Source organism: Pteronotus mesoamericanus, unplaced genomic scaffold (genome assembly GCF_021234165.1).
Source record: "Pteronotus mesoamericanus isolate MK-2021 breed Mesoamerican mustached bat unplaced genomic scaffold, CSHL_Meso_final contig_347, whole genome shotgun sequence".
In the NCBI taxonomy this organism is placed as follows: Eukaryota; Metazoa; Chordata; class Mammalia; order Chiroptera; family Mormoopidae; genus Pteronotus; species Pteronotus mesoamericanus.
In genome coordinates this window covers 10,680,577-10,707,856 of record NW_026555137.1, presented here as the reverse complement: position 1 = coordinate 10,707,856, position 27,280 = coordinate 10,680,577, and the positions used below count along the sequence as shown (strand labels likewise).

The 27,280-nt window shown below is 44.2% G+C and overlaps 1 protein-coding gene across 1 annotated transcript in view; it reads right to left on the bottom strand.

The window, feature by feature from the left end:
- DNAH14 (dynein axonemal heavy chain 14) overlaps positions 1–27,280 on the bottom strand; it is a 142,030-nt gene that overhangs the window by 11,523 nt on the left and 103,227 nt on the right. Inside the window, exons 60-76 of the mRNA XM_054576773.1 lie at positions 25,411–25,505; positions 24,570–24,729; positions 21,225–21,356; positions 20,738–20,833; positions 19,665–19,805; positions 18,058–18,273; positions 16,948–17,178; positions 16,534–16,655; positions 14,512–14,756; positions 12,478–12,899; positions 12,201–12,399; positions 9,156–9,392; positions 6,903–6,988; positions 5,626–5,782; positions 4,100–4,310; positions 3,228–3,330; positions 472–699 (exon numbers count right to left, since the gene is read on the bottom strand). Coding sequence (XP_054432748.1) covers positions 472–699; positions 3,228–3,330; positions 4,100–4,310; positions 5,626–5,782; positions 6,903–6,988; positions 9,156–9,392; positions 12,201–12,399; positions 12,478–12,899; positions 14,512–14,756; positions 16,534–16,655; positions 16,948–17,178; positions 18,058–18,273; positions 19,665–19,805; positions 20,738–20,833; positions 21,225–21,356; positions 24,570–24,729; positions 25,411–25,505 — 3,081 coding nt within the window. The remainder of the gene's footprint in view (positions 1–471; positions 700–3,227; positions 3,331–4,099; positions 4,311–5,625; positions 5,783–6,902; positions 6,989–9,155; positions 9,393–12,200; positions 12,400–12,477; positions 12,900–14,511; positions 14,757–16,533; positions 16,656–16,947; positions 17,179–18,057; positions 18,274–19,664; positions 19,806–20,737; positions 20,834–21,224; positions 21,357–24,569; positions 24,730–25,410; positions 25,506–27,280) is intronic.

The window sequence follows — 27,280 nt, the reverse complement described above, 5'->3', positions numbered from 1 at the left end:
GTGCCGTGCAGAGAACAGTGAAGAAAGACTATTGAGCTAAACTTTTCCCCACCCCACCGGGGCCGGGTTGTGTCTCTCGCTTTAGATGAGTGAGTAAAAACAACACTTGTAGTGATGTGTTCATGTCAGGAACTGTTCTCAGTGCCTTACCCACAGTAACGAGTCCGCCTCTTACAGCTGCCTTTAAAGTAGGTACTGACGTTCGCCTCCCCTCCCCTCCCCAATCCTGCTTTTTGTGGCCAAGGACACTGAGACCCAGAGGGGTTCAGCAGCTTGCCCAACAGACTAAATACCTGCAAAGCTGAAGGAGGGGGAGATGTAATTTGATTCTAGAACTGTGGGCTTCAAAGTCAATCCTTTAAACTTTCCTTTTTCGCTGACAGAGTCCATGTTCACACCACCGTGAAAAAGGTGCTTGGTTTGTGTTATATTGTTTGTTGTTACGGTTTATTGTGAAGATACCACACTTACCTTGAAGTCTGAAGAACTAAATTCGTAATCAATATTCCATCCCAATATTCCGTATTTTTTTCTTTCATTGATCACAGCATTGAAAAAACATAAGCCGAATAAAAGTTTTTTCCACCACGGTCCACAGTCAGTTTTTTCAAATATCTCTTCCGTCACCTCTCCACTCCCGCTGTAGCCGAATGTCTTGAGTAAATTACTTTTCAATCCTATGGGCTTCTCCACTGCAATCTTTAAAACAGATGGGGGTAAAAACAGCATGTGAAGACAGAGACAGGCACTACTAGGATGAGGGGGGACTCTTGTATATGACTGGTGAAGACCAGCTAAGAATGTAACTTTTCAAGATTCAGTGGTAATCTATAGATGCAAGGCAATTCCTATCAAGATACCAATGACATATTTCACAGAACTAGAACAAATATTCCAGAAATTTATATGGAACCACAAAAGATCCCCAGAGCAACAGCAACCTTGAGAAAGAAGAACAAAGTTGGAGGAATCACACTACCTAATATCAAACTATACTGTAAGGCAATAGTAATCAAAACAGCATGGTGCTGGCATAAAAACAGACATATAGCTCAATGGGACAGAATAGAAAGCCCAGAAACATACCTATGCTTTAGAGTCAATCAATATTTGACAGAGGAGGCAAAAGCGTACAATGGACTAAAGGTAGTTTAGTCAATAAGTGGTGTTGGGAAAATTGGATGGGTACATGCAGAAAAGTGAAACTAAACCACCTTTTTTATGCCACACACAAAATAAACTCAAAATGGATTAAAGACTTAAATGTTAGACCCAAAACCATAAAAATCCTAGAAAACATAGGCAGTAAAATCTCAGACATTGCTCATAGCTATATATATGTATATATATATATATATATAAATAATGTTGTTGTAGTATTTCCTCAGGCAAGGGGAACAAAAGAAAAAATAAACAAATGAGATTACATCAAACTAAAAAGTTTTTGAACAGCAAAAGAAACCATCAACAAAATAAGACAACAATCCATTGAATGGGAGAACATACTCACCTACACATCTGATAAGAGGTTAATATCCAAAATTTATGAAGAACTTATAAAACACACGCAAAAAACCCCCACAAAAACCCAACAAAATCCAACAAACAATCCAATTAAAAAATGGGCAAAGGACCTGAACAGACTCTTCTCCAAAAAGAGGACACGTACGAGGCCAATAGACATGAGAAAAGATGTTCAGCATCACTAATCATCAGAGAAGCGCAAATTAAAACCACAATGAGAGAGCACCTCATGCCTGTCAGGATGGCTACGATCAATAAACAAACAAGTGCTGGCGAGGATGTGGAGAAAGGGGAACACTTCTGAGTGGAAAGCATTATGGAGTTACCTCAAAAAATTAAAACCGGAACTGCCTTATAACCCAGCGATTCCACGTTTGGGAATTTATTCAAAGAAACCCAAAACACGAATTCAAAAGAACATATGCGCCCCTGCGTTCACTGCCATGTCACTCACAATAACCAAGACATGGAAGCAGCCCAAGTGCCCATCAGGAGATGGGGGGTGACAAAGCTGTGGTACATCCACACAGTGGACCCCTGCTCGGCTGTGGAGGAGAAAAGGTCACCCTTTGCGACAGCATGGAGGGCCCCGAGAGCATCACGCTAAGTGAAGCAGCCAGTCAGAGAAAGACAAGCACCACTGGGGACTTCACTCCTACGTGGAATCTAAGGAACAGACCGAACTGACGAGCAAAGCGGACTCAGGGAGAGAGCAGGTGACGGCTGGGGCCGGGGAGGAGTTCAGGTTTGCGGGGTGGATGGACTGAGCCAAAAGAAGAACTTGGACGCAGACAGCAGTGTGTCACCTGATTAAACTGTATAGGACTTGAAGACTCTTTATACAGATTGCAAAATTACCTTCTTTTCTGGATGAATATCTTTCTGATATGCCCTCATGAGCAGTATGTGAGAGTGGTTATTTCATAGAATCCTTAATATTACTAATGATATCAGAACAATCTTTATTTTAGTCTTTGCCAACCTGATGGGCTATTGAAGGTTATCTCATTGTTTTGATACGCATTTCTCTGATATCTTGACGCTGAATTTTTATTTTTTCACATATCTATTGACCTTTTGTGACCTTTGCCTATTTTTTATGGATGTTAGTGTTTTCCTTAATTATTTGTAGGTGCTCTTGTAGAAAACTCACCATTATCATCTCTATCTGTGTAGACAATGGCATATAAAAAGTCCCATAAAGTTTTATGTATCTGTGTATTCTAACCGCATCAAAAACGTTTTCCTTGCTACTAGGACTGGGCACTTGTTTAATTAACAGAATTGACAAGGTCTTAATATTTATTCACACTCAGTGACGACGACGAGTAGAAGTCCCAGGACCTCCCGCTCAACACTCGAGCCTGTGTTCTGCCAGCCCCTCTCCAGGGAACCAGCAGGGAGCCGCGCCGCAGGGAAAGCTGGGGGAGCGGCGCCGGAGGAGGGCCCAGATCTCTGCTCTGGCTTGTGTCAGTGGAAGCCTGCGCATCCTTGTTTGGGAAAATAAACATCTAAATTGTGAACCACTGGAAGGAAGGATCTTGCGTCCTTCCTAGCCTGCAGTGCAGGGCTGAGCACGGAGCACGGATTTCGCATGTGGGAATTAGCGCTCTCTTCTCAGTTCAGGACCATGAATGTGAGACGGTTTACATTCAAACGCTCTTCCTCAGTCAGTATTAAAACCTGCCATTTTTTGTGCTTACCTTTAAACTCTTTTGAAGAATAGGAATTGGAAAAGCAGCGTCTGTTTCTGAGCTTAGCCATAGCCTAAACTCTGGCTCTACGGTCACGTCTGGACTATTAAGCCTGCAAATAAAAAATTTAGGTATCAATGTGAAAAATCTAAACCAAACCAACATGTTCTAAGAACCACAGTATTTCAATGTTTTAAGTGACCTTAGAAATCACTTTAATAATCAAAGATCTTATGGGACTACCCTAAGAACTTCCATGTGGCACAAGACCCATCAATTCCCATTTAAAAAAACTAGGTTTTGGCCCGGATTGGTGTGGCTCTGCTGGTTGGGTGCTGTCCTGTAAAATGAAAGGCCCCCGGTTCGCTTCCCAGCCCAGGCACGTGCCTAGGGTGAGGGTTTTGTCCCTGGGTGGGGGCATGTGAGAGGCAGCTGGTCGATGTTTCTCTCCCTCTTTTTCTCCCTCCTTCTCTTCTCTGTAAAAAAATAAATAAAATCTTTAAAAAAATCTAGTTTTTGCTCCCTAAGCACAAATGTGATACACTCATCAAAAACTTGTCTGGGGGCGGGGGGTAGAACGACACATGATGAAGAAAATCAAGAGGGCCCATGGTCATATCTGGGGCAACTAAGCAGCAAAATAAATGACGACAGTAACAGAGTATAATCCACTGAACGAAATAGGACTCCATGAGTCCATACGGATATAAACTGATAAATAAATGGGGGAGGAGGAAAGCCTCTTCCTGAGAGTAGAATCATTCAAATAATTTAGAAGGAATTGTGGAGTTTGAAAGTCACCATCGGCAAGTAATACAGTAATAATTCAGTCAAAAATTATCAATAGATGTTAAAACCAGTCGGTGAACCTGATGACTTACGACTCCACGATCGTGCGAAGCCTTGGCATAAATGACGCTGCGAGGTGGCAGTTCTGGAGGAAGACCCATTGTTCTGCTTGGGTCAGAGCTTTGGCGACAAGGCTTTCTGCTTTATCTGCCCGGCCATGGCCCAGAGAAATCGTGGTCACATGCTGTGCTGTTCCTTTCAACTCTTGTGCAAATTTCAGGAGAGTGTCGGTCAGGTCAACCCCTGTATAGCGAAGTAGAGAGGTACATATGACTGTAAACTCATGTGATTCCCTCTTAAAAAATGGAATTTGGCATTTTGGAGTGGTGGTAGGAGAAGACGTAGATGTAGCGGTGACCTAGGTTTTCTAACATGTGGGGATGGTAACAGCTGCCTACAGCAGCCTCTTCTGGTTAAACTCTTCAAAATCGCCTGTCCCCTCCTCCTCTGTAGCTGAGCCCCAGCGTTCCTTGAGTGGGCTGTGTACCCAGCTAAAATGCTTTCTTTTCAGCCTCTCTTGCCGCTAGGTACGGGCACCTAAGTTTTGTGAAGGGGCTTTGGCAGCAGAGTTTGTTAACAGTCGTGTAAGTGTTCTTTCCCTCCATTCTGCTGCTTGTTCAGAGCGTGGACTCCTGACAGCTCGGGCCCAGCCTCAGAGAAATGACAGCACGTCAGGCGCATGTTGGCACGTAGCCAGTGGCCTTGCACGGACGAGTTTCAGGTGAGACACCTCCACGTGGAGGCATTGTAGACAAGAATTTTGCCCAATAGAACTGAAGTTTGAAAATGGAAATTCTGAAGGCACACTTGACTTCGGGATGATGAAGAACAGAAGATGAATGAAGAAGAAAAAAAAGCTTAAGTCTGTAGATCAAAGGCAAGAAAAAGAAAAGCATTTGGAGTTTGGAGGACTACAAGGGCTGGGTCAGCAGGACCAGTTTCTGATCGTTTATTTTATAACATACTTTTTCATGAGTCAATGTTACTTAAAACAGTTAATCAATGCAAGGGAAATCCCAGCTTTCTAATAAGTAAGTGCTCGGGGGGCATTTCCTGCACAGAAGGTGGGCTCTGATAACTTCTTCCGCACATCTGAATCTGGGAAAGCTCATCCCTCTTTGTTCTACATTTTTAGAAAGGCCCTTCCCACCCTCTCTTCCTCCCTCCCCGCCTCCCTCCCTCCTTTTTTAAAAATTTTATTTATTTATTTTTAGAGAGAGGGGAAGGGAGGGGGAAAGAGAGGGAGAGAAACATCACTGTGTGGTTGCCTCTTGCACGCCCCTCACTGGGGACCCGGCCCGCAACCCAGGCCTGTGCCCTGACTGGGAATTGAACTGGAGACCCTTTGATTCTCAGGCCGGTGATCAATCCCCTGAGCCACATCAGCCAAGGCAAGAAAGGCCCTTTCTTAATATATTTTAAAATTTTAATCTGTCCCTTTCCCACGTATTTACGTAAGTGGGAGATATTTTAACACAGAACGACCCGGCACAGAACCTGCTTCTCTACATCTTTTGGCAAAGCACGCCCTCATCTTACCGGCTTTCAGGCAGCTTACCGTGCGCGTGGATAAGTACCAGTGGGGTTCTGGCAGTGGACTCTTTATATGATTCTTTCAGATTAATTTCACTTCTGGGAATATAGTCACTTCCTATTTTTTCAGTTATAAACTTTCTCACGGCATTCTTTAAACGGTCTGGTCGAAGGATTTTTATCTAAAAAGAAGACAGGGAAGAAAAAGGGAAGCAAACGGTAAGGTGCAGGGCCGTGACACCCTCGCTGGGAGGCCCTGTGCCCCCACGTGTGACCGTGCCCCTCTGTCACCACCGCGCTGCCGGCCCCTGCGTTGCTCCCGCGACCAAGGCAGCACTTAGGAAAGTTGCCCACTGTTCCAGTTTTTAACTCAAGGACTTTCTTTTTAACGGGTGGGAGAGAAAGGAAGATCGGAGAGAGGGAGTTCTGTTGATTTCAGTTTTACTAGCTCTTTTCCAAGCAGCCGCAAATAGTTCTGAAAATTGTCCTCGTGACCACACGCCCCTATTGTCATCTTCCCCCCGCTTGCTGCGCAGTGGACTGCAGCAATGGAGAGACGTGAATAACCCGGACGAAGTCCTTGCCCTCATGGAGCTCTGTGATACTGGCCTCCGCTGGCTTGAACCTGCTTTCTAACCGCTTCTAATTCGATCTCTATCCTGGCAACCCGTTTCCGACTCGCACAGTTCAGACCCAGTTCCCAATATTCTAACTCAGTTTCTCTTTATGTCCACTCAGCACTCTCTCAGACCATGTCTTCTGACGGGGGATCTGGAAGGTAGGATCACTCGGCTCATCAAGTTTCTAGTTCACAAATCAAAACGCCTGGAGTTTATTGGGGAAGGGGAGGTAGCATGGGCTTTAAAATCCAGTAATTTTGTGGCTACACATTTTAATGCCATGGCCACATCAATAACCCACTCTGGCACGGCTGAGCAGCAGAGCGGAACGCATGCTTTTTGCAGGCAGGCAGGTCCCATAAAGGACAGGGGAGAACGTGCCGAACAGCACACGCTGAGTTTGCCCTTCAGATTTACCCGTCTTGCAAGTCCTCCCTCCTCTCTGGGGAGCGGTGACTAAGGGCACAGAGAGGTGCCGGGAATGTCCCTCTGAGTGGGTTCCCTCCACGTAAAGGACACATTAAGGTGGAGTGTAGGTGCTTCCCTCTAACGTGAGCGTTTGCTAAACAGTAGCTTGTGGAATTGATGTTTTGCTTATACAGTTTTAGATTTGAAGGGGTTGGTTACTGATAAAGTGCTCCAAACATTTAGAATGCCAAGATTCGCTCACAGCGCGTCTTACCAAAATAAGTCTTTGAAATGGAGTGAGTTTCTCCCAGGGGAAGTTCACAGGACTTTGCAATTCTTCATTGTCATCTGAAAGTTCAGCTGGACACAGTTTAGAGAAAGAAACTGAGATTAACCATCAGACACTTTGGATCACTAAAAGTTACCACACATGAAAATTTTTGTTATAAAGTTGTGAAGCTATTTTTTAAAAACGGGCTTGACTTCTTTTAAAGTGAGCGTCCTTTCTATAGAATTTGCAGCGTCACTATCTTCAAAATTGCAGAAGACGTGGCTATTGAGGGAGACTGAGCTTCTACCTGGCCCTGGAGACGTGGCTGTAAGAGGTGCTACAACAAGCTGGTGGGCAGCTCAAGGGAAGAGGAGGAGCAAACGGCACCACTTAGAACCTGCTCCCCCACGTGGCATGTTTTTCTGATGAATATGGGGGGGGGCAGAGGGAGGTTTACGGCTGTGAGTATGCAAAACAGAGTATCTTCTTGCATTATTAATTATTGCATTATTTTCCACGTGAACAACTCTAAGCATACTTTTGCCCCACCCTGTATAAAACTAATAACTTGAGAGATTAGAGTTATATTCATACTCTACCTACACAAGAGACAGGAAATGAGCATCAAATGAAAATGCGAAAAATTCTCAGTTTTGAAAAACTTCACATTATACACGTATATTTTTTAATCCTGACCCCTCTCAGCACTTCCACAGAGTCCTGCTGATCACACTCTTGCAAGGCAGGGAGTCCTAGTTTTCATTTCTAACTAGGGCAGAAAGAGCTACCATTTCCGCCTACCTCCTATTTCTCTTTCTCCGATGTCTAAATACAACTTTGATTAGAGAAATAGCTTTTTTGATTATCACTAAAATAGGTTTGTTGATCTTAAAAAAGCCCATGGTACATTAACACTATTTACCGATTGATAAATTTGGGGTTATTTGAAAAATAAAAAGAGCTTCACTTTACGAAACAAGTCAATAAAAAGTTTCTTTAAATAAAAGATATTAACTGATCACATAGTGTGATAAATGATGAATCCAAAATAGATTAGTGGAAATGCAACAAAATAAAACAGTAATGACCCAGGAAGAAAACTTTATGAAAGAATAACTTCTTAATCAAAACTGGAAAGTAAGAAGCTCTAAAAGAAAATAAAAAGACATAATTGACTATACGAACATTTAAACATTTGTGTGGAACAGGTACTGTAAACAAATCCAATAGACAGTAACAAATTTTGAAAAGTACTCGAATGAAAAGGTTACTATTTTTTCACAGGACAAAAATTAATCATCTTTAGACTAATAGGATTCTTAAAAATGGACAAAAAAAGAGATAAATGACCCGGTAGAAAAATGGGCTATGTACATGAATAGGCAAATCCAAATGGTCAACAAACATCTGGAAAGGTATCCTTTCAGCTAATAGTTGGGGAAGTTCAAATCAGAGTACTTAAAATTTTTTAGATTGGCAACAGGTAAAAAAAGACAACACTCCTCTTGGAAAATGGGCACTAACGTATTGCTGGTGGAAGTATAAATTACCATGGATTTTTTAAAAAAGCAATCTGGCAGAAACTATTAACATAGAAATAATATACTTTGGACCTTGCAATTCCACTCTGGCTACCTATCCCGCAGAAATAAAAGCAAAGGAAATATGTGTAACGATGTTTATGTTTTCGCAATAGTGTAAATGGAAACATAATTGGAGACTGCGGCAAAAATTGGGCAGCGAAATGGAGAAGACTGTGGCTGGGAACAAGTCAGGTTGTACCCTGAATCGGGGCGATGTGGGGGAAGCGAGGAGGGGCGTTCAAAATGGAAAAAGAAGAAGGAAAAGACAAGCTAAACACAGCAAGTCATTTACAGTAAGTTCTATTGCCTATGTAATTTTTTTAAAACCGCACCTGTTTTATATATATAAAAACATCTGTCATATAAAATACACATCTGTTATCTACGTAGGCCTGTTTAGATTCAAGGAACAAAGCTCATGTGGTCTGGTGAAACGAGTGTGCTGTGCTTCGCCGCTCTGAAGTTTTGACTTCTCGTCAACAATGACGACGTTCATAACAATCGTCTCACACGACTGTCGTGAGGATTAAAGAACACAAGACGTGCTTGCGACACAGTAATGTTCCTCTTCCATTTTTCATGATATAAGACATCGAGCTCCCTTTACACTTTGATAATCTTACAGAGGCCTATGTGTGCTCCAGTTAGATGGAAACACTGAACACTTGCTTACTTTCCTCCGGCGGTTTCTTACTTTCCTCCCAGGAAGCGTTTTCTGGAGAGAAAGGTGTGCTCATCAGAGTGTACACAGCCTTACTGTCTTTGAAAGCATCCCACTGCGGCGCGTTGGAGAGCAGGGACTTGCAGAGCAGGGAGAAAGGCTCCAGCTGGCTCCTGACGTGCTGGCACTGCTTCCACCGGGGGCCCGAGAGCCACTGGAGGTGCTCGTTCCTGCAGGCTTCGTACAGGCCTGGTGGAGGAGCAGACGCCGACACATTGGAGAGCCAGCCTTCGCCCGCCATTACGCATACAGAGCAGATGCTCAGTAAGTGTCTGTTGTTGAGGCAAAGCTATTTTATATAACAATTAATTACATAAAGGGCACATTTTTTATTGTGGTAAAAACACAAAATTTATCACCTTACCCATTGTAAGTGCACAGTTCAGTAGTGTTAATTATATTCATGTTATTGTGAAAGAGATATTTAGAACTTTTTCTGCAAAGTTGAAGCCTTGTACACATTAGATAATCCTTTTCCTCCCCTGCCAGCCCTTGGTAATCACCATTCCACTTTTTGTTTGTATCAGTTTGACTTCTTTTGCTACCTCGTGTGAGTAGAATCATACAGTATTTGCCTTGTTTCTCATTGGCTTATTTCTCTTAGCATAATGTCCTCAGGTTTCATCCACATCGCAGCATGTGACAGGATTTCCTTTTTTTAAGGCTGAATAATACTTATAGTGTGTATATACGATATTTGGTTTATCCATCAGTGGGCATTTTGGAACAACATACAGCGTAACAACATACGCATCACAGCGATACCAGAAGGGAAAGAGAGCGAGCAAGGGATCAAAAACCTATCTGAAGAAAAAATGATAGAAAACTTCCCTAACTTGGTGAAGGAGAAAGACACACAAGTCCACAAAGCACAGAGAGTCCAAAACAAGATAGACACAAAGAAGCCCACTCCAAGACACATCCTTTATTAGAATGGCAGAAGTTACTGACAAAGAGAGAATCTTAAAAGCCACAAGAGAAAGAGAGGTAACTGCCGACAAGGGAGCTCCCGTATATCTGCTGCCCACGAGAGCCCCACCTCGGAACGAGAGATACGCACAGGCTAAAAGTAGAGGGATAGAAAAAGATATTTCATGCAAATGGAATGGAAAAAAAGCTGGGATAGCAATACTCATACCTGACAAAATAGACTTTAAAAAAAAAGGCTCTAGCAAGAGACGAAGGACACTACATAATGACGCAGGGAGCGGTCCAACCGGAGGCTCCAACCCTTACGCACATTTCTGCACCCAACAGAGCAGCACCTACATATGAAATGCAAATCCGGATGGACACAGAGGGAGGGACCGGCAGTAACACAGTCACAGCCGAGGATTCTAACACCCCACTGCTATCAATGGACAGATCTTCCAGACGGAAACTCACCAAGGAAACGGCGGCCTTCCGTGACCCGGTACCTCAGGTGGATTCCATCACGGCAGCTCACTCCAAAGCCGCAGGATATACATCCTTTCAGGCGTACGTGGAACATTTAGGTCAATGGAGCAGAGTAGAGAACCCAGAAATAAACTCACGCCTTTATAGTCAATTAATATTTGACAAAGGAGGCAAAACATACAGTGGGGTAAAGACAGTGAGTTCAACAAACAGCGTTGGGACTATTACAGGTGTGTGCTAAAAACCGAAACGACACCATACAAAAGAATAAACGCAAAAAGGATTGAAAACTTAAATGGTAGACTCCAAACCATAAAAATCCTGGAAGAAAACACAGGTAGTAAAATCTCAGGCATTTTTCACAGCAGAGGTACCCGAAAAAACAGAAAGCAGGATATTGGAGTCCCCGGCTAGTCTCGTGATGCTACTGCTTCTCCCCTCAGCTCGGTCAATGTTCGCTTCATGTAATTAGGCGCTCTGAGGTTGGGCGCATAAAAATTAGTAACTTTTATATCTTCTTAATGAATCAACCCTGTTAGTATTCTATAATGTCCCTTGTTTCTTGTAACAGTTTTTGATTTAAAATCTATCCTTTCTTATACCAGTTTATCCACTTCTAATCGCTATAATTATCATTTGCTTAGAATCTTTCTCCATCCTTCTCTCCCCCCCGACAGGTGTATGTTTAAAGTAAGTCCCTTGTCCAGAGCTTGTAGTCATATTGTTTTTTGTCATTAAGCCAAAGACCTATGTCTGTTGATCAGAGAGTTTAACCCATTTACATTGATTATTGATGGGGAAGGACTTACTACTGCCATTTTGTTGTTTTCTGTATGCCTTGTAGCTTTTCTGTCCCTCCTTTTGTTTCTTACTGCCTCTGTATTTCACTGATTTTTTTCACAATTAATTATATTCATCGATTCTCTTCATGTTTCCTTTCATATGTACTGTATAGATTTGTTTGTGGCCACTACACTAGGGTTCTCCAGAGAAACAGAACTAATAGAATACGTGTCCTATTAGACTTATTACAGGAATTGGTTCGCGGGATCACAGGGGCTGATCAGCCATTGAATCGACGGCTGAATTGACGATGCCCCCACCGATGCGGGGGGGCACCATCCAGTCTGAGGGCCCAGCGCGAACGAACAACTGAGGCAGGGCAACGCCGCTCTCTTCGCCGAGCCTCACCTTTCCGAGTCTTGGCTCCGTGGACTCAGACCGGGACTGTCCCCGACTGCCCCCCTGGGTCTCAGGCCTGGGGGCTCCCGCTGACTTACGCCTTTAGCTCTCCTGGGTCTCCAGTTACAGATGACAGATGACAGGTCATGGGACCGCTCAGCCTCGATGATCATGTAGATCAGGATTAGAATAATCACAGCAGGTGTCACTCCATTCATTCATTCAGAAATTCTCAGAAGCCAATTATATGCCCAGCAGTGTAGGGGATGCAGAGAGGAATGAGACACCGCACTCGAACTCAAGCTGCTTTTAGTTGAATAAATATAAAAGCACCGACTTGGAGAGCCTTAGAAACCTTACAGTGTGTTTCAGGGAAACCTGTTTTTTACTAAATCCAGAGTAATTGCTTTTACTTACTGTCAAGTCTAGGCTGGGGCATCACGCCTTTGGTGCTCGCCCATCTGCCAGAGGATAAGAAGATGCTCCACTCCTCTTCCGACGGAGCCCCAGCGGCACCCTGGGGAGGGCCTTCGGGGGTGGTGTTCTGCATGAGTGTCGTGCAGAGCAGAAAGGAGAAGCAGAGTTTGTGTCGATTAAATAGAGCCGGGGAGACAACCTACGGGGGAAAGCAACTGTTAGGCTGACCTAGCTCGGGTAAATAAGTGCGCCAAATTCCCATTAAAAAACGTCTCGCCTTAAAAATATTTCTTGTCAACACATCCATGGAATTCTTAAGATGGCCCTCTAAGGGATTTTTCTCATGTTTTAACTTAGGTTCTTTTGAGAGGTTTTTATTTCCATGAGCTCTTTTCAGAGGCACTTTCTCCCTTTTCAAACCATGTTCTTCTGGTTCTTTGCTTCTGGAAACGACTGATGAGACAAAAACTTGACGAAACCAGTCAAGAGAGAACTGGTACATGTGATTGATTCGCGGGAGACCAGCCACCAGGAAGTAGAGCAGGGTGCCTCGGGTGGCGATGGGGAGATAGGCTGTCCGTATCGCTTCAATTTTGCTCTCTGCTTTTTCTGTTGCGTTGATGCGCTTTGAAATTTCACTCGAAGTGACTTTGGATTGCCTTAAGAGCTCTATAATTTCCTCGTTGTCTAATACACATCCTAAAAACAAACAGAAAGTGGGTTTAAAGAACCATTGGGACGTTAAAGGGCAGCTTCCTCATTCTGCACTGTGCACAGGAGAGCTCTTGGGGCCGGCTTTTTGTTGGTTTTGTTCTGCACATGAGCTCTTAAGTGAATATAAGTCCCAGTTCTGATCGATTTGATTGACTCCCACATGCTGTTCTCCCCACTCCGCCCTCTCTTCTTTATATCACTTTAGTGCCTGTGGAGTGTCTGCTTATTGTAGGCGCGTGATAAGCAGTCATTCTGTCATGGGGAATACGTTTCCACGGTGACCCACTATACACATAGAGAATGAAAACAGAACGTCCAGGAAAGAACAAGCGCACCATTATTTCAGGGGACACACTCCAATGTTTGCTACCGGATTCTGTTTTTTAAACAAATGAAATTGATAATGACCAACACAATTGATTTCTCATCCCGCAGATAGGGTGCCCCGATTTCTGGGTTGGGGCGAGGGGCGAAGGCTGAATCCCGCGCCAATGCCAGCACGTTAATGAACCGTGTGCCTCCAGGAAACCCCGCAGGGCCAGGGCGGTGCTTCCGCGTTGGTGAGCGTGCGGGACTGGGCGCGCGGGACTGGGCGTGCGGGACTGGGCGGTGGTGCCCTGTAGACAGCGAGGGAGCGCCACGCCCGTCCCTATACTTTGCCCTGTAAATTTCTTGCATTTGGTGGTCCCCGAATCATATTCTTTATAATAAACCAGTAATAGCATAAATAGGTTTTCTGAGTAGTCAAACCTAAGGAGGGGCTAAAACTCCCAAGCTGTAGTTGACCTGTTGAAAGACCACCTGGGCTTCCCACTGACATCTGCAGTGGGGGCAGGGGATGGTCTTGCGGAACCATGTGCTTACCCTGGGGACACTGATGTCACCTCAGGTAGAGAGTGTCAGAGCTGAGCTGAATCGAAGGGCACCAGCTGGGATCACATTGCCTGTTGGCCCGGGAGGGGCACCCTCCACCAGGTGGAAATTGGGTATTCAGAACCCCTTTTAGGGACAGGCAGATAATCAGTGTCCCCCAGGAACTTACAATGCTTTTTATTTAGTTGTTTAGTTGTTCAGAAGTTATATTGTTTACATTTAAAGGCTATGGTTTCTTTGACATTTCTTGTGTTGAAGAGGAATGTAATAACTACTATTTTAGTAAACATCATATTATAATGGGATACATATAAGTCTCTGGATTGTGTCCTTCCATAGTTTAGTTATTAATGCTTGGGGAAAACTTAATCTTTCGGTCTCTGTAATCTAACTTGATGCATATAACAGATGTCAGGTACCTGAGGGACAGGCACAGAGCAAGGAGGGAACTGAACAGTCTCTACAAGACTTTTCTTATACCTGATACTGATTTTATTATGGCAAGTGTCCCATGACATCAAGCAGAGGAAGGAACAGAGGAATATCAAAATTCACAATGTTTTAATTTTAGAAACGGGGTGATTCACCTATATTAATGTTATTTGGTGAACACGGACATTTGGTAGTTTTGTTGCTGGTTCATAAGATGGCCCTTACAACCTCCACTGCGTCCTTCGCAAAGGCATACCACAGTCTCCCCGTGTCACCACGTGGCCTAGCTTACCTTGTGTGTTCTGCAGTAAATTTAATGATTTTTCCTCCAATTCTTCAAGAATAATAGCGTCAAGGGAAATACTCTCCAGGAGCTGGAAACGCTGATTTTCTAAGTGAGGGACTTCGTGAGTTAACACAGTAGATAAGAGCTGATCTTGCAGACCTTGGAATGTCACCGTGAAGTTGATCACGGTGACAAAGTTGTAAACCGACGGAGGGAAACGTGGGTTGTCGATTTCTGTAGATACGTACAACCTAAGACGCGAGGAAGGCACCCGTTAGTCAAAGGGTGCACAGAGGAAAAAGTAAAGCATTTGTTTGGGAATGGGAAGATATTTCTCCTACAAGTAAATAAGGTTAATTTTTAGTGTGACTCAGCCTTATACACAGGGAGGCGCTCGATTTATACTATGTGAATACATTTGCTATTTATGACTTTAAGAACACAACTGTAAATTATGTCCACACTACATTTGGTCTCAGCCCAAGGACAGAGTAAAGACACAGGCGAACTGTGAGGAGTTCTGACCTGCCACCGGGTCGTGGTGAAGACTACGGTGTTTACCCTGAGTCAGAAGCCAATGGAGGGCTGTGAGCAGGGGAGCGGCATGAGTTGAACCAGGACCCCTCCAGCTGCCGTCCCGAGAGACACCTGAGCAGAGGGGGAGGTGGGCAGGAAGGCAGCTGGGGGGCGGGGTAAAACAGGGGGGACGGCGGCCTGCAGCAGGCGGTGCCAGCCGTCACGGGCGGCCAGGTCCTGGTTCTTGTTTAGCCTTCGCTGCGACCCCAAAAAACACGAGACGATCCTCTTTCCTTTCTGTAGAGGGTGGACTGGAGACTGAGGGAGGTTAAACAAGTTCCCTGTGACACACGGCCACACAAAGTGACGGGGGGGTATCTGTTGCCAGTCTGCCCTCCATACCAGGGCCCTCCCCCACTCCCGCAAGCCCCTGACTCAAACTCGGGGCCAGGCTGTCCACCCAGGAACAGGCCACCTCCTTGGCATTGCCAGAGCTGTGGCTTGGCCAGTCCCCTCGTACTCGGTGAGAGGGAAGGACTGGGTTAACGCCCTGTTCCCCACGTGTATTCTGCAGAACGCTATTTTCTGCAGAGGGTTCACAAGACAAAGATGTTTGAAGTCCTTGTAGGAAAGAATCTTGTGGAACTTTATCTCAGAGCTTTTTAAAAAAGTACAGGATCCCCATTTTTCTAGTGACAGCTTTTAAATGCCTGGAAATGTCATCTTAAGGAACACCTTTGGGAAGCGTGGAAGGAGGCTGGAGGAGAGAATTCCAAGGGACGAGAATGTGGAGCCCCGCTCAGGGGAGAGGACCTGGTGGCCAGCAGGTCTGAGAGTGAGGGCCGCTTGGTGCGGGATACACCGGCACTGGGCAGGGACCACTAAAACCATCTTCTAACTCTCCTTGTTGGTTACTCGCTTACCCGGCAACCTTCGGAGTATGAATTGAAGGAGAGAATGCATGTGACCTATGACTCAAATGCCTTATTCGCTTGGGAGTTACAGTTTTGCAGTAATTCACTGTGACTCCACAGCTGCGCTCTGTGAAGCTGGCCGGCGGCAGCACAGCGCCTGAGGACCCATTACTGCTCGGGACAGGATGCAACGGTTTTATCTGCTTAGGCAAACATCTCTGTCTTTTTGTTCTAGGTATCAAATATGGATATATTTTTTTTTAAAGCAGAAGCAGCTTTCCCCGTCCAAACGAGATGCTGGGCACACAGATCAGATCAAGCCCCTCTGGCTCCAGCGGGGCCGGTGGAGCCCGCGGGTCTCGCCAGGTGCACTTTGAAAACTACCGGTTTGCAACGACTTACACATAAAAACCCGTCTCTGTTCTGGAGAGTAGTGAACAAGCCACAAAATCTGGCAACATCAAAAGAAAAGGAACACTCAAAAGACAAACTTATATTTTCCTCCAGGGGATGCTTTTTGGGACTGAAATGCAGACCCTTCAATATCACTGTCTCAAACAAAATACAAACATTTGACTCGGTTTAACTCTGACATTACCTAAATTTGGGATTATATTCGATCTCCAAATCATCAACCTGTATGAAGCGCTTTCCTCTTCGCTGATAGACAGCCTTCTTCAAAACTGCCTTTAAACTTGGAGCTAATGTTTCAGGGAGGTTCTGAAAAAACCCAATAGACATGAATAAAAAATCCACCTTATGAAAAGTAAACCAGCCAAAAAAGTACAGCTTTTAAAAAATGTAAATCTTGTTACTGTGGGGACAACGGTCAAAGACAAATCTGAGAGAACTGACCATTGGAAACTCACTGTCTAAATGTGTGGACACGCGTGCTTCTCCCTCGAAAAGGTTAGCTGTTACTGACCTCAGGCTCCTCGTCTTTGTGCTCAGTGCACACAGCGTGTGTGTCAACAGAATGGAGTTGGGGACCTGGTCCGTGCGGCATAGATACCTGCAAGAGGACGCTGCTCCCTGTTTTCATGGCATGCTCGATCTTTTTGATGTAGCTGTCCTCCTTGGTGGAGACCTCCTGGAGCCTCGGCCCTTCCATCTGACGGATCCAGGCGTGCGCTTGCTTATGCGGGTCAATGAGCAGCGGCCACTGCAGGCCGCTCTTGATCAAGACGGCATTCTCTGTGGAATAGCGACCCCGGGGCAGCCCCTGATGGTGCCATCGGCAGATCTGGAACGGCATCGGTCGTGCGTTGTTTTATAAACATATTATCAGGTACAGATTTAGAATCGTTAACATAGTTTTGGAGAATTAAACCAATTCTTACTGTATTGTAACGTAAAGTCATACAATTTCAATAATCACTTTTTGCCTTAAAGTCTGTTCTATTTTTAAGATAACCTATGGTAAATTTCTTTCCATTTTCTATGGACAATCTTCATGTTTTAGATGTGTACTTTCTAAATAACATATGACTTCTGCTTTGTATTTTGGTTTACATTTTTATATAGTCTTATAATCTCAGCCTTTTGACTGGGCCATTTAGTCCACTGACATCTGATATAACTATTGATTTATTTGGTTTTACATTTGTTATTAGCATTATGAAAAAGAAGAAGCCACTATCTGCTTCTGAAACTTTGTAGGTTATATGGTCAGTTTGAGTTATCAGCAGGGTAAATAATCTAAAATTACTCTCCGGGGATTTAAAAAAAAAAAGGTCAACATCAGCAATAAATATCTATATTTTGGCTGTTCCTGAGAATACTATCTGTGATTTAGTAAGTTCACCAATTTGTTAAAGAGGTTTCAGGGAAAGAAACTGGCTATCTTTCTTAGACAGGATAGTATAGGATTACAAGGAGAAAAAGGATATTTTGTGACTTTTATCTAGAGAATGAGAAACAGAAAATGTACCTAACTGAGACTTTAGAACTATAATTAAAAAAATCTTAAGGCTGGGAACAGACGTCAGTATTTTCATTTACCAAAATAATTGGGGGAAAAGATCCGAGTCCCCCCCATCCCCCGCAAAAAAAAAAAAAAAAAGGTGCACACATGTAAAATCCCAATCAACAATAAAACTGCTTCGCTGGATACTGTTACTACCTCCTGTTTCTGTGCCATGACTTCAATTAAAGAAAAGCTGGAAGACAAAGCAATGCCGTGCTCGGCGCAGAGACTCTCCCATCTCGTCACGATCAGCTGGCGGAACTCCGCCGTCAACACCCCGCTGTAGACGATGCAAGCCGCTGAGAGGAGGATGTCGCCCACGACGCCCTCCAGCTGGCTGTCTGTCTGGGTGATTGTTTCCTGCCATCGCGTCTGAACATTAAAATTACAACGAGTTACTGATGTTTGCTAGGCAATAGACTATTTGCAACATTTTCGACGTCAGCAGTCTCCAAGTGGGAGCCAGCTTTGCTGTTTCTGTTACTCTTCTGATGCTGTAGTTGTAATGCAATTAATAATGGGTAAAAATTTTTTTAAAAAAAGGTTTTTGAGGGGCCTGAGGGTCCTATTCCTGGATTTGTCCATAGTGCCATAGCTGCTAAGATTCATAGCCATTTCACACTCTTCTGTAGTAAAGCAGGATAATTTTAAAAATATAAATTCATTGCAATGTATTATTGATGGTGTTCAACAATAATAATAGATACCAGTATTTACTCAGTCCTCCCTTACCCGATGGACTGTTTCCTTTGAAAAATCTCCCTTGGCTCTTTTAATATCCTGTTAGGTAAAAGCCACCAACTTCATTTGAAGGTGAGCAAGTTGAAGTTTAGAGAAGTTAAGCAACTCACTCAAGTTCACAAGGCTTCCAATGGGTAGCTCTGTGATCTGAGATCTGCGCTGTATGGCCTCCTTCCACGACCATGTATGTGCTTAATTGGACAATAAACGAAACATGTTGATCAAGACCCTGCCCTCCGGCAGCTTCAAGCCTGGGGTCGTGCTGACGTCCCACTGCCACCAACACGCCCTTGATTCAAGGGCGTCTGTCATCTTCTGAGGGGTGTCACCGCCCTCTGACTGGTCCAACTTCATAACCTCCTCCTTCCTTCCCCAAAGGAGTCTCCCCTGATATGTGTGTCTTTAAACAACTGAACTAAATTAAGACTATCTTGAGAATTTTGCATCGTCCTTTGAGCTAGCTGACGTGTGACTAAACCTCAGCTCACTAGGGGTTCAAGTAGAGAGAAGGAAGATGAATCCGAAGAGAAATAGTAGGATAAAAGAGGCCAGAATATGGACAGAACAAAATATAACTTTCTTTTTCCTCTCTAGTGACAGCCCCCGCCTTGCAGCTTGCGTCGTTCCTGAGCTGGAAAAAGCATACTCCTGCCACAGTCCCGACAGGTTTGCTTTGGCCTCACAGACCCAGGTGTGCTGAGGTTTCGGGGTCAAGGGACAGCAGCTTCTCAACTTTGCGGTCTGTCACCTGTCTTTCCAGACCCTTTGTCCAGGACTCCCTTATTTATGTCTGAACAGGACTGTCTACCGGTCTCAAGAAAATGGACAGTAAGGTTGTTTTAGGCGAGAGAGAGAGAGAGAGAGAGAGAGAGAGAGAGAGCGCGCGCGAGAGAGCTGGACAGAGGGAGAAGGAGGGAGTGAGCGTGCGCAGGCGAGCGCGCCTTCAGGGAAAATAGCATCCTGGGGTTCGTCAGGCCCGTCAGAGAGTAATGGAGGAGACAGGAGACAACAGGGAGCCGTGCCTTCTCCTCTTCCAGCGCGGTCAGTAAGACGGAGGCGCACTGCAAGCGCCTGGTGGCCAGCTTTCTTCGACTTGCTAACACTTCTTTTTCAGCAACAACATCTTTGTAGGCTGCCTGCAAAAATAGCAGGTGTTCTTCAACCTGCAAGACAATCAATTTATTTTTTAACTTTTAAAAAATTATATTTTATCGATTATGCTATTCGTTGTCCTGATTTTTTTCCCCGTTTGACAATCAATTATTGGACAAATCATACTCTAATTTTGCCTCAAGAGCTCCTTTATATTTATAGAAACGTAGTGTGCAACCACTTCATTTCCACATCCTGTCCAGCACTTTTTATGTATCTGAGTTTGCAAAAAATGCCCAGGAGGCTGGGCAGGCGATGCGATGCCTGAGGCCAGCTTGGGTCTTATTCCAGCCAAGTGAGCCCTGGGTTGCCAGAGCTTCTGAATTTTCAAGGGAACATAGAAATTTTAAATGAAATCCCCAGACTTTAAAATTTTGGCAACTGCATCACGCTGCAGGGGGTAGGGCGAGAGAAGGTATAGGCCGAACAGAAGACGTTCACAGGCTGCGTTTGCCCACTGGGCCACCACCTCTGGAGACTTTGTGTGTGACAGGGACTGACAATCTCCATTCTAGTCCTGGTTCTCATAATGCTACTCTATTTTAATTTAAAAGCAAGGCATTTAAGGAATAACCACATCTTTACAAGGCATCAGAGTGATTGATATAGACAGGTCACGCAGTTTTTTAAGAACACAGATTGGTACTGAGTCAATCTTTGGTAGACTAAAGTTATAAATATCTCCTGGGAGAACTTTGGTCAAACAGTAAATTAATATATTACTGACATAATAATAATTAACATTATTGAGTGTTTTACTACGTGCAGGTACTAAGACTTTTACATACATATTATTTACTTAAGGATAATCTTTTACTACCTTCATTATTATCCCCATTTTATCTTAAATGGATAAACTCTACTGAGATAATGACTCTTTCCTGATGTTCTTGTCTAGTTCATAAAAGGTATGGACAGTTTAGCAAGCAAAAGAAATTCGTACCAGCTGCAAACCTCTTTGTTTTTCAGCCAACCTTTGTCGTGCAATTTTTAGAACATTTTGAGCTTCAGCTACTTGGATTTGTTTAGGGCCCACCACCTTAGGAGGAACGTCACAACATTCAAGTGTTAAAAAAGTCAAGTTCACTTTCTAAAATGCCACTTTTGTTTAAAAGACATTTATGGGTCAACCCTTAAAATTAACTTTCCTAGAATTATGTGTACAAAAGAAATATAGTTTAATGTGGTGAAACATATTACAACAAACACATAAAACAATAGCATACTTGCTATAAATTAAAAAAATTTGACCAGAGTACCTGACATTCATTTCAGTTAGCATAACCTGTTTGATTAAAGTGCTTTTCATTAGGTATTCTTTCCATAGAAGTTAATTTGAGTGTTGTTAAATAAAAATTATTTCTGGATATTCAATAACTATCATGGGTCACTTCCAAATTGTTTGAGATATTTAGGAGGAAAAAGCATACCTTCTGTACTTCATTGTAGTTATTCAAAGCTATGATCCACTCGCACATAGAGCAACAAGCAACAGAAACTAGAGCTACCTTGTTTGGGTTGAAATCAGGTAAGGCTAAAATCTTCTTCAGCTTCACGAAAACCTAGAGAGAACATAGTTCACGCATCACATGAGGAAAAAAATATTATTGATGTGAAGTTTTCTCCAATCTACATTAGAATACAATTTCACTTCATGTAAGAAGTATCTGACTACTCGTCAACAGGAGAAAAGACGCACGCCTGGGTACACCTGGCTCTAGTACCAGTAATTTTTTTTAAGAGGGGAAAAGCCGCCATTATAAACATCTTGTTATTGCTATCGTTGTTACAGTAGCTTTGCTTTAGTTTTTTAATAAAGGAACTCCATTTCAGAATAAAAATGAGACAGGTTAACTTTCTCCAGCTTTACAAAACTTGGTGCACATGAGGCTCTGGAGTCGTCCCCTCGTGCTCCCAGGTGGGGGGTGCCTGGGAGGACCGGCCTCCACCTGCTGCCCCCGAGGTGGGTGCTGGCGGGCGCAGGCCCCGGTTCAAGGGCTGGCTCGTCAACGGCGGTGTGGCCTGGGCACGCTGGGGCTCACTGAGGACATTCTCCAGCTTAGCTGTGTCACACGCCTATTGATGTACCTCATCTAAATGGTACCGCCTGGTTTATGGAAAGATACACGGTATTTCTCATCACTTTTGGGAGCCATGATCAGCACGACACCTTTCTCAGATTTCTTCTCCCTTCCTTCCCAACCAGGCATCTTCTCTCTTGCCTGAAAGAACAGAACCATTTTGCTGAATAATTAAATGGTGGGTGGTCCATTCTTAATTCATTATTGGTGTTCTTGTTATCCTATAAAATACTGTTAGGCTTTTTGTCTCTTTAGAGGAGTTCTTAATTATTTTTAGCTTGACAGATCTAGTTAAAAAACCACAGGGAATCTTTTTTTTTTGGCCAAGAATGCTTCAGAGAGAGTAGCTGTTGCATTAATTCATAAATAAGAAGGAAATCAACATTAACGTTCTGCTAAATAAAATCACCTTGTTCAAATACTACCCTGTATGTCCTCACAGCACAGGACATAGCGTTATTACTAATTAATTATATTGGTAGCTATTTCCTGTCTGTCTTCCCTGTTACAATGTAAGCTTCATAACATCAAGGAGTGAATTGGTCTGATAAACTATCATAATGTCTCATAACGCCTCTTACAAGGAAGATACTCCACAAATCCTTACTGAACGAGTCAATGTCCTTCAGCCCAGCACAGGACATTCATTTGCCTACAGCTTGGTTTGTCTTCCCCTAAACGCAGCTGGCAGCTCAGCTCCTACACAATATCCTAGTTTCGACGTTTGTCCAGCCTCTAAACTTCCTCCAGTTCTCCTTCCACGTTTTTAGGTGTTTGCTACGGCAGCAGCCACTTCCTGGCACCAAGTTCTGTGTTACTTTCCTGTGGCCATTGTCACAAATTACCACAAGCTGGGTGCTTCTATTCTCTTACAGCGTCTTCTCGGGAGACCAGAAAGCGGAATCCAGGCAGAGCTGGTGTCCCCTCCGGGGCCTCAGGGGAGAAGCCTCGTCCAGCTTCCCGGTGGCTTCAAGCACAGCTCGGCTTTCGGCCACCCCGCGGCCCTGGCCTTTTTGGTGCTCCTATCCTGTGACAGCTTGCTTCCCCTGCCGCAGCCCTTCGCCCCCTTCCTGCGGGCCGTCTCCCCTGCGCGGCAACGGCTGCCCGCCCGGCGGCTGCCCGCTCCCCACTGTGTACCCCGACTGGGCCCCGCCGCGCCCCCCGAAGTCCCCCAGCAAACCGACAGTCCCCGCGGGCCCAAGCCCGCTCCGGCAGAAGGAACTCCTCTGCAGCCGCCCTGACTCCCGATTTCCTCGCACTTCTTTCTGTGCTCCAATGCGTCCCCCATCTCCTCCCATGTAAATTAATATTGTAAAGTGCTGAGAACAGGGTCTGCTGTGTGTTGTGCACAAACGTTTGGTACCCAAGTGAAAGTAAACCTCAGAGGCTGGCTTCAAGTCGGTGACAGAGGAGGACCCCGGGCGTACCTCCCCCCATGGAGACACCAAATCTGCAGCGGCATGGGGAACAGCCATCTCCAACACACCCCAGAACTATCGGAGAGGCCTCCGTGGTTTGGGCCAATGAGAGAAACCCTCATCGAAACGGGCAGAGAGGCTGAGACACGATCTTGCCATAACGCCCCTTCCTGGCGTGGCTGACGGGAAGAAGACAAGAGACAGCGAGTGCTGGCGAGGACGTGGAGAAAAGGGAGCCCTTGTGACCGCTGGTGGGAATGAGAACTGGTGCAGCCGCTGTGGGAGGCGGGGTAGAGGAGCCTCAGTGAACGCACAGCAGAGCTCCCGTATGATCCAGCAATTCCAGTTGCGGGGATGTCTCCGAAGGAAACCCAACACTAACTTGAACACCTGTCTACGGCCCCGGGTTCACTGCAGCATGCGCACAACGGCCAAGGCACGGAAGCAGCCTAGGGCCCAGTGCCCGGTGAATGGGCAGGGGACTGCGGTGCGGAGAGGAAGACGGCTCGGCCGCTGAAAAGGGGAAGATCCGTCCACTCATGAGAAACAACATGGAAGGGCCTGGGGGGCTTCGCGCGAAGTGGAAGAAGTCAGACTGAGAAAGACAAATACCATCTGATTTTGTTTCTATGTGGAATCTAAAACAAAAACCAAAAAATCTAATTCATAAACACAGAACAGACAGAGGTGGGGCTGGGCATGGGTGAAATGGGTGAAGGGGCACAAAAGATACAAAATTCTACTTGTAAATAGTTCCTGGGGATGCCCCGTAGACCGTGCTGCATACCTGACAGTTGTTAAGGGGGTAGATCTTAAAAGTTATCACAAGAAAAAAACCCCGTGTGGTGACGCGCTGTGGTGATCGTTTTGCAATACACACAAACATGGAGTCATTATGTTGTACGACTTAAACCAATACAATGTTACATGTCAATTATAGCTCAAAAAAAAAAAAATCTCAAACACATTTATTCACTCACTGTATTTTCATAATGTAATTCAATCGATCCAGAAAGACTCTCCCCCACTACTGGCCTCTTCTCTCTTTTCATTATTTAAAGAGATTCTGAGATGTGACACTTTCTGGTTTCAGTTTTTCCTCAACATTCCCAGAAAACCTGGTGTGTTCGCAGCTGCCGCCTCTCTCTGACCCCTCACTTCTCACCACTGTCTTCCAATTCTAATACAAATTTCTAATGTTACTACTTCTACTGGCCCCTATAGTTTATAAATACGGATGTATCAATTACGCTGTAAGTAGCGATCGACTTTTTACCTTCTGAGGTATGCTGTCCTTGTCAAGGTTAATCAGTTTTTTCAGGAACCCAGTCTCTGAAAGCAGCAACTTCGCTGTCGCCCAGTTGGGCTTCTTTTGCAGAAGAATGCACACCGCATTCATGACCGTCAGCACAAGGAAGGGGGGGCGTGTGTACACTCTGCAGCGGGGCAAGAGAGAACCCCGTCACCGTCACGGTTACCATCAAATGCACCCTGTGGACTATCTCAGGAGACAACACAGACAGATTTTTAACAAGTATTTGGCTAAGGACACCTATTTGCCAACATAGAGCTTTTTTCATTATTTGGGTATCTTTATTTCTCTTTTGTTGGCCTTTTCCCACACAGGGAAGGTTGGGTTTGGGAAAGTACGTCCATAGTGCCCCCTGGTGGCGACAGCCAGCAGGGCAGCATCAGACGCAGGGTACTGCAAACCTACAGCTCCCAGGAGCCCTACAGCGAAATGGCACAGAGGTACACCCTGTCCTCTTATTTTTGGTCCTGCAGGCCCAAAAATATAACCGCCAGGGCTTTTCTTTCTAGTCCAGACGACACCGTACTTTATCAATTCTAAGATGCACATTTTTACATCTCCAAGATTGGGATTCAGTTTATAACCAAGGGCACGTCATATAGTTTCTTCAGTAGTATTTTTTCTTTCTTAAAGGTACATAAAAGTGACATGCCTGACAGTCGATGGTATCATAACATTGATTAGATACAGTATATATCACACGTAATGAAATCTAAAAATGGAATATAGACTTAGTTACTCTTGCCATGTACTCACACGGTCTCTGGAGGTTTTCCAATGGAAAGGAAAGAGGCAAGTTACGCACCTTAGTTCTGAGACATCAGCTTTGTCCAGGGCGTTCAGGGCCACGGTCGCCTTGTGCAAGGCTGGCAGGACATTCTTCAGCTCGTTGGCAGTTGTCTGTAACAAAGTCAGGGCCCCCAAATGCATGTGAACGCCTGTACGTGCATGTTTAAAATCTTTCTATTTTGAACTTGGAAAACATAAATTGACGTTTTTACAATATCCGTAACTCAGGCACCGCATGGCTTGGGTATGCACACGTGCGTTGACACCGGTGGGATGGGCGTTATATCCTAACTCAGTCAGTGCCCCCCGAGAACTTGTCTGGGAGAAGCAGAAGCCCTGAGTGGGTTCTGCCTTTCCTAGGAGACTGTGTGTAGCAGCAGCAACGTCCTTTGGAGGGTTGGTTCCATTAACGGTGGGGTCACTATGAAGCTGGCGCAGCTTCGGGGCCCCTCCCTTGCACGGGTCCCTGGACTCATGTGATTGTGTTGGACTTGCAGAAGTTTTAGCTGCAATCAGTTAGGACCAATTTCTCTTTACACGTTGCTCCCTCTTTCTCAGATTTCCTGTTCTGTCAGGTTAATCAGTTCTGTGGATATTTTTGGGATCTGGTTCAGGAGTTGAGTTAGGAATCATACAGGGCCGGGAAAAAGGAGGTTTCCAGTTGTGAGTATGCGAAAGTTTATTTTTGTGTTATTATTTATTGTATTATTTTCCATCTGAACAATTGGAAACCTCCTTTTGCCCCACCCTGTATTTATATTGCTCACAGTCACTCTCTGTATCATTAAATGTTTGCAAGCTACCTCAGATAGGAATGACTTCTAGAAATGATTCCAAAGAAGCTCCAGCTTTCCTGGTGATGGGACATTAAAGTGCAGGGACAGAGGTCATACTACAATAGAGACTTGGTACTAGGGCGCCCAGCTCCAGAGGTACGTGGCTAGTGGAGGAGGAAAAAGGTTTACAATATGTGCATCCAGAATTTGGTCTGTGGAGAACCCTTCCATGTATTAGATGTAGAAAACTATAAGTACATGGTCAGATTTTCACTGATACCTACATGAGATGGAAGTTGGCTCCTTCATGAGCATATCTGAGAATGCTGCATGTATATTTCCCTTTTTTTGATGGAAGTTGTGCAAAAAGAGTTCTTTAAAATACTTGGGTTTTTAGGTAATAATCAGATGTTTTGAAATGTCTCAATAAAATAAGTGAGACATTAGGCGCTTTACATAGATATTGGAGAAAGATGTTTTATGATTTTAGTTGTTATTTACAAATGAATAATTAAGACAAAAATTTGTGGGGTGTTAAAAGTGATTGTGTGTTAAAATCCATTGAAATTACTTTGATATTAGGAGCAAAATGTAATAAAAAAAATTTCAGACCAAAAGCAATAATGTATTAAGAGGAAAAACAAATTTAGGATAGAAGAAATGACCTGGTTCTTCATCTGTTTAATAAAACAATGAATGAAGAATGCATCATATAATCATACTGGAAAAATCTAAGGTTCTGGATGAGTTTGCAAGGAATATTGACATTAATGAAAATATAAATATCAGAAAGCACACCTAGGATGAAGACATCGATGAAAAACTGGTCACTGAATGCCCTCATTTCAAAGAATATTAAAAATTAACTGCTACGCAAGAAATCTTGAAATGCTATTATTGCTTATACATTTGAGAGCAATCCCAATAGAAATGTTCATGACATTATCAATGATTTATAGAGTTGAAAGAAACTTTTCTAAACTGTCAAAATGAAAAACATGTTTCGATCAACTATACTAAAGATTCTATAGGAAGTGACATTACAAAATCATTATCATATGAAGAAGCAGTCCCAGAGAATACAGTGAAAACATGCCAGGAAAAAGTATT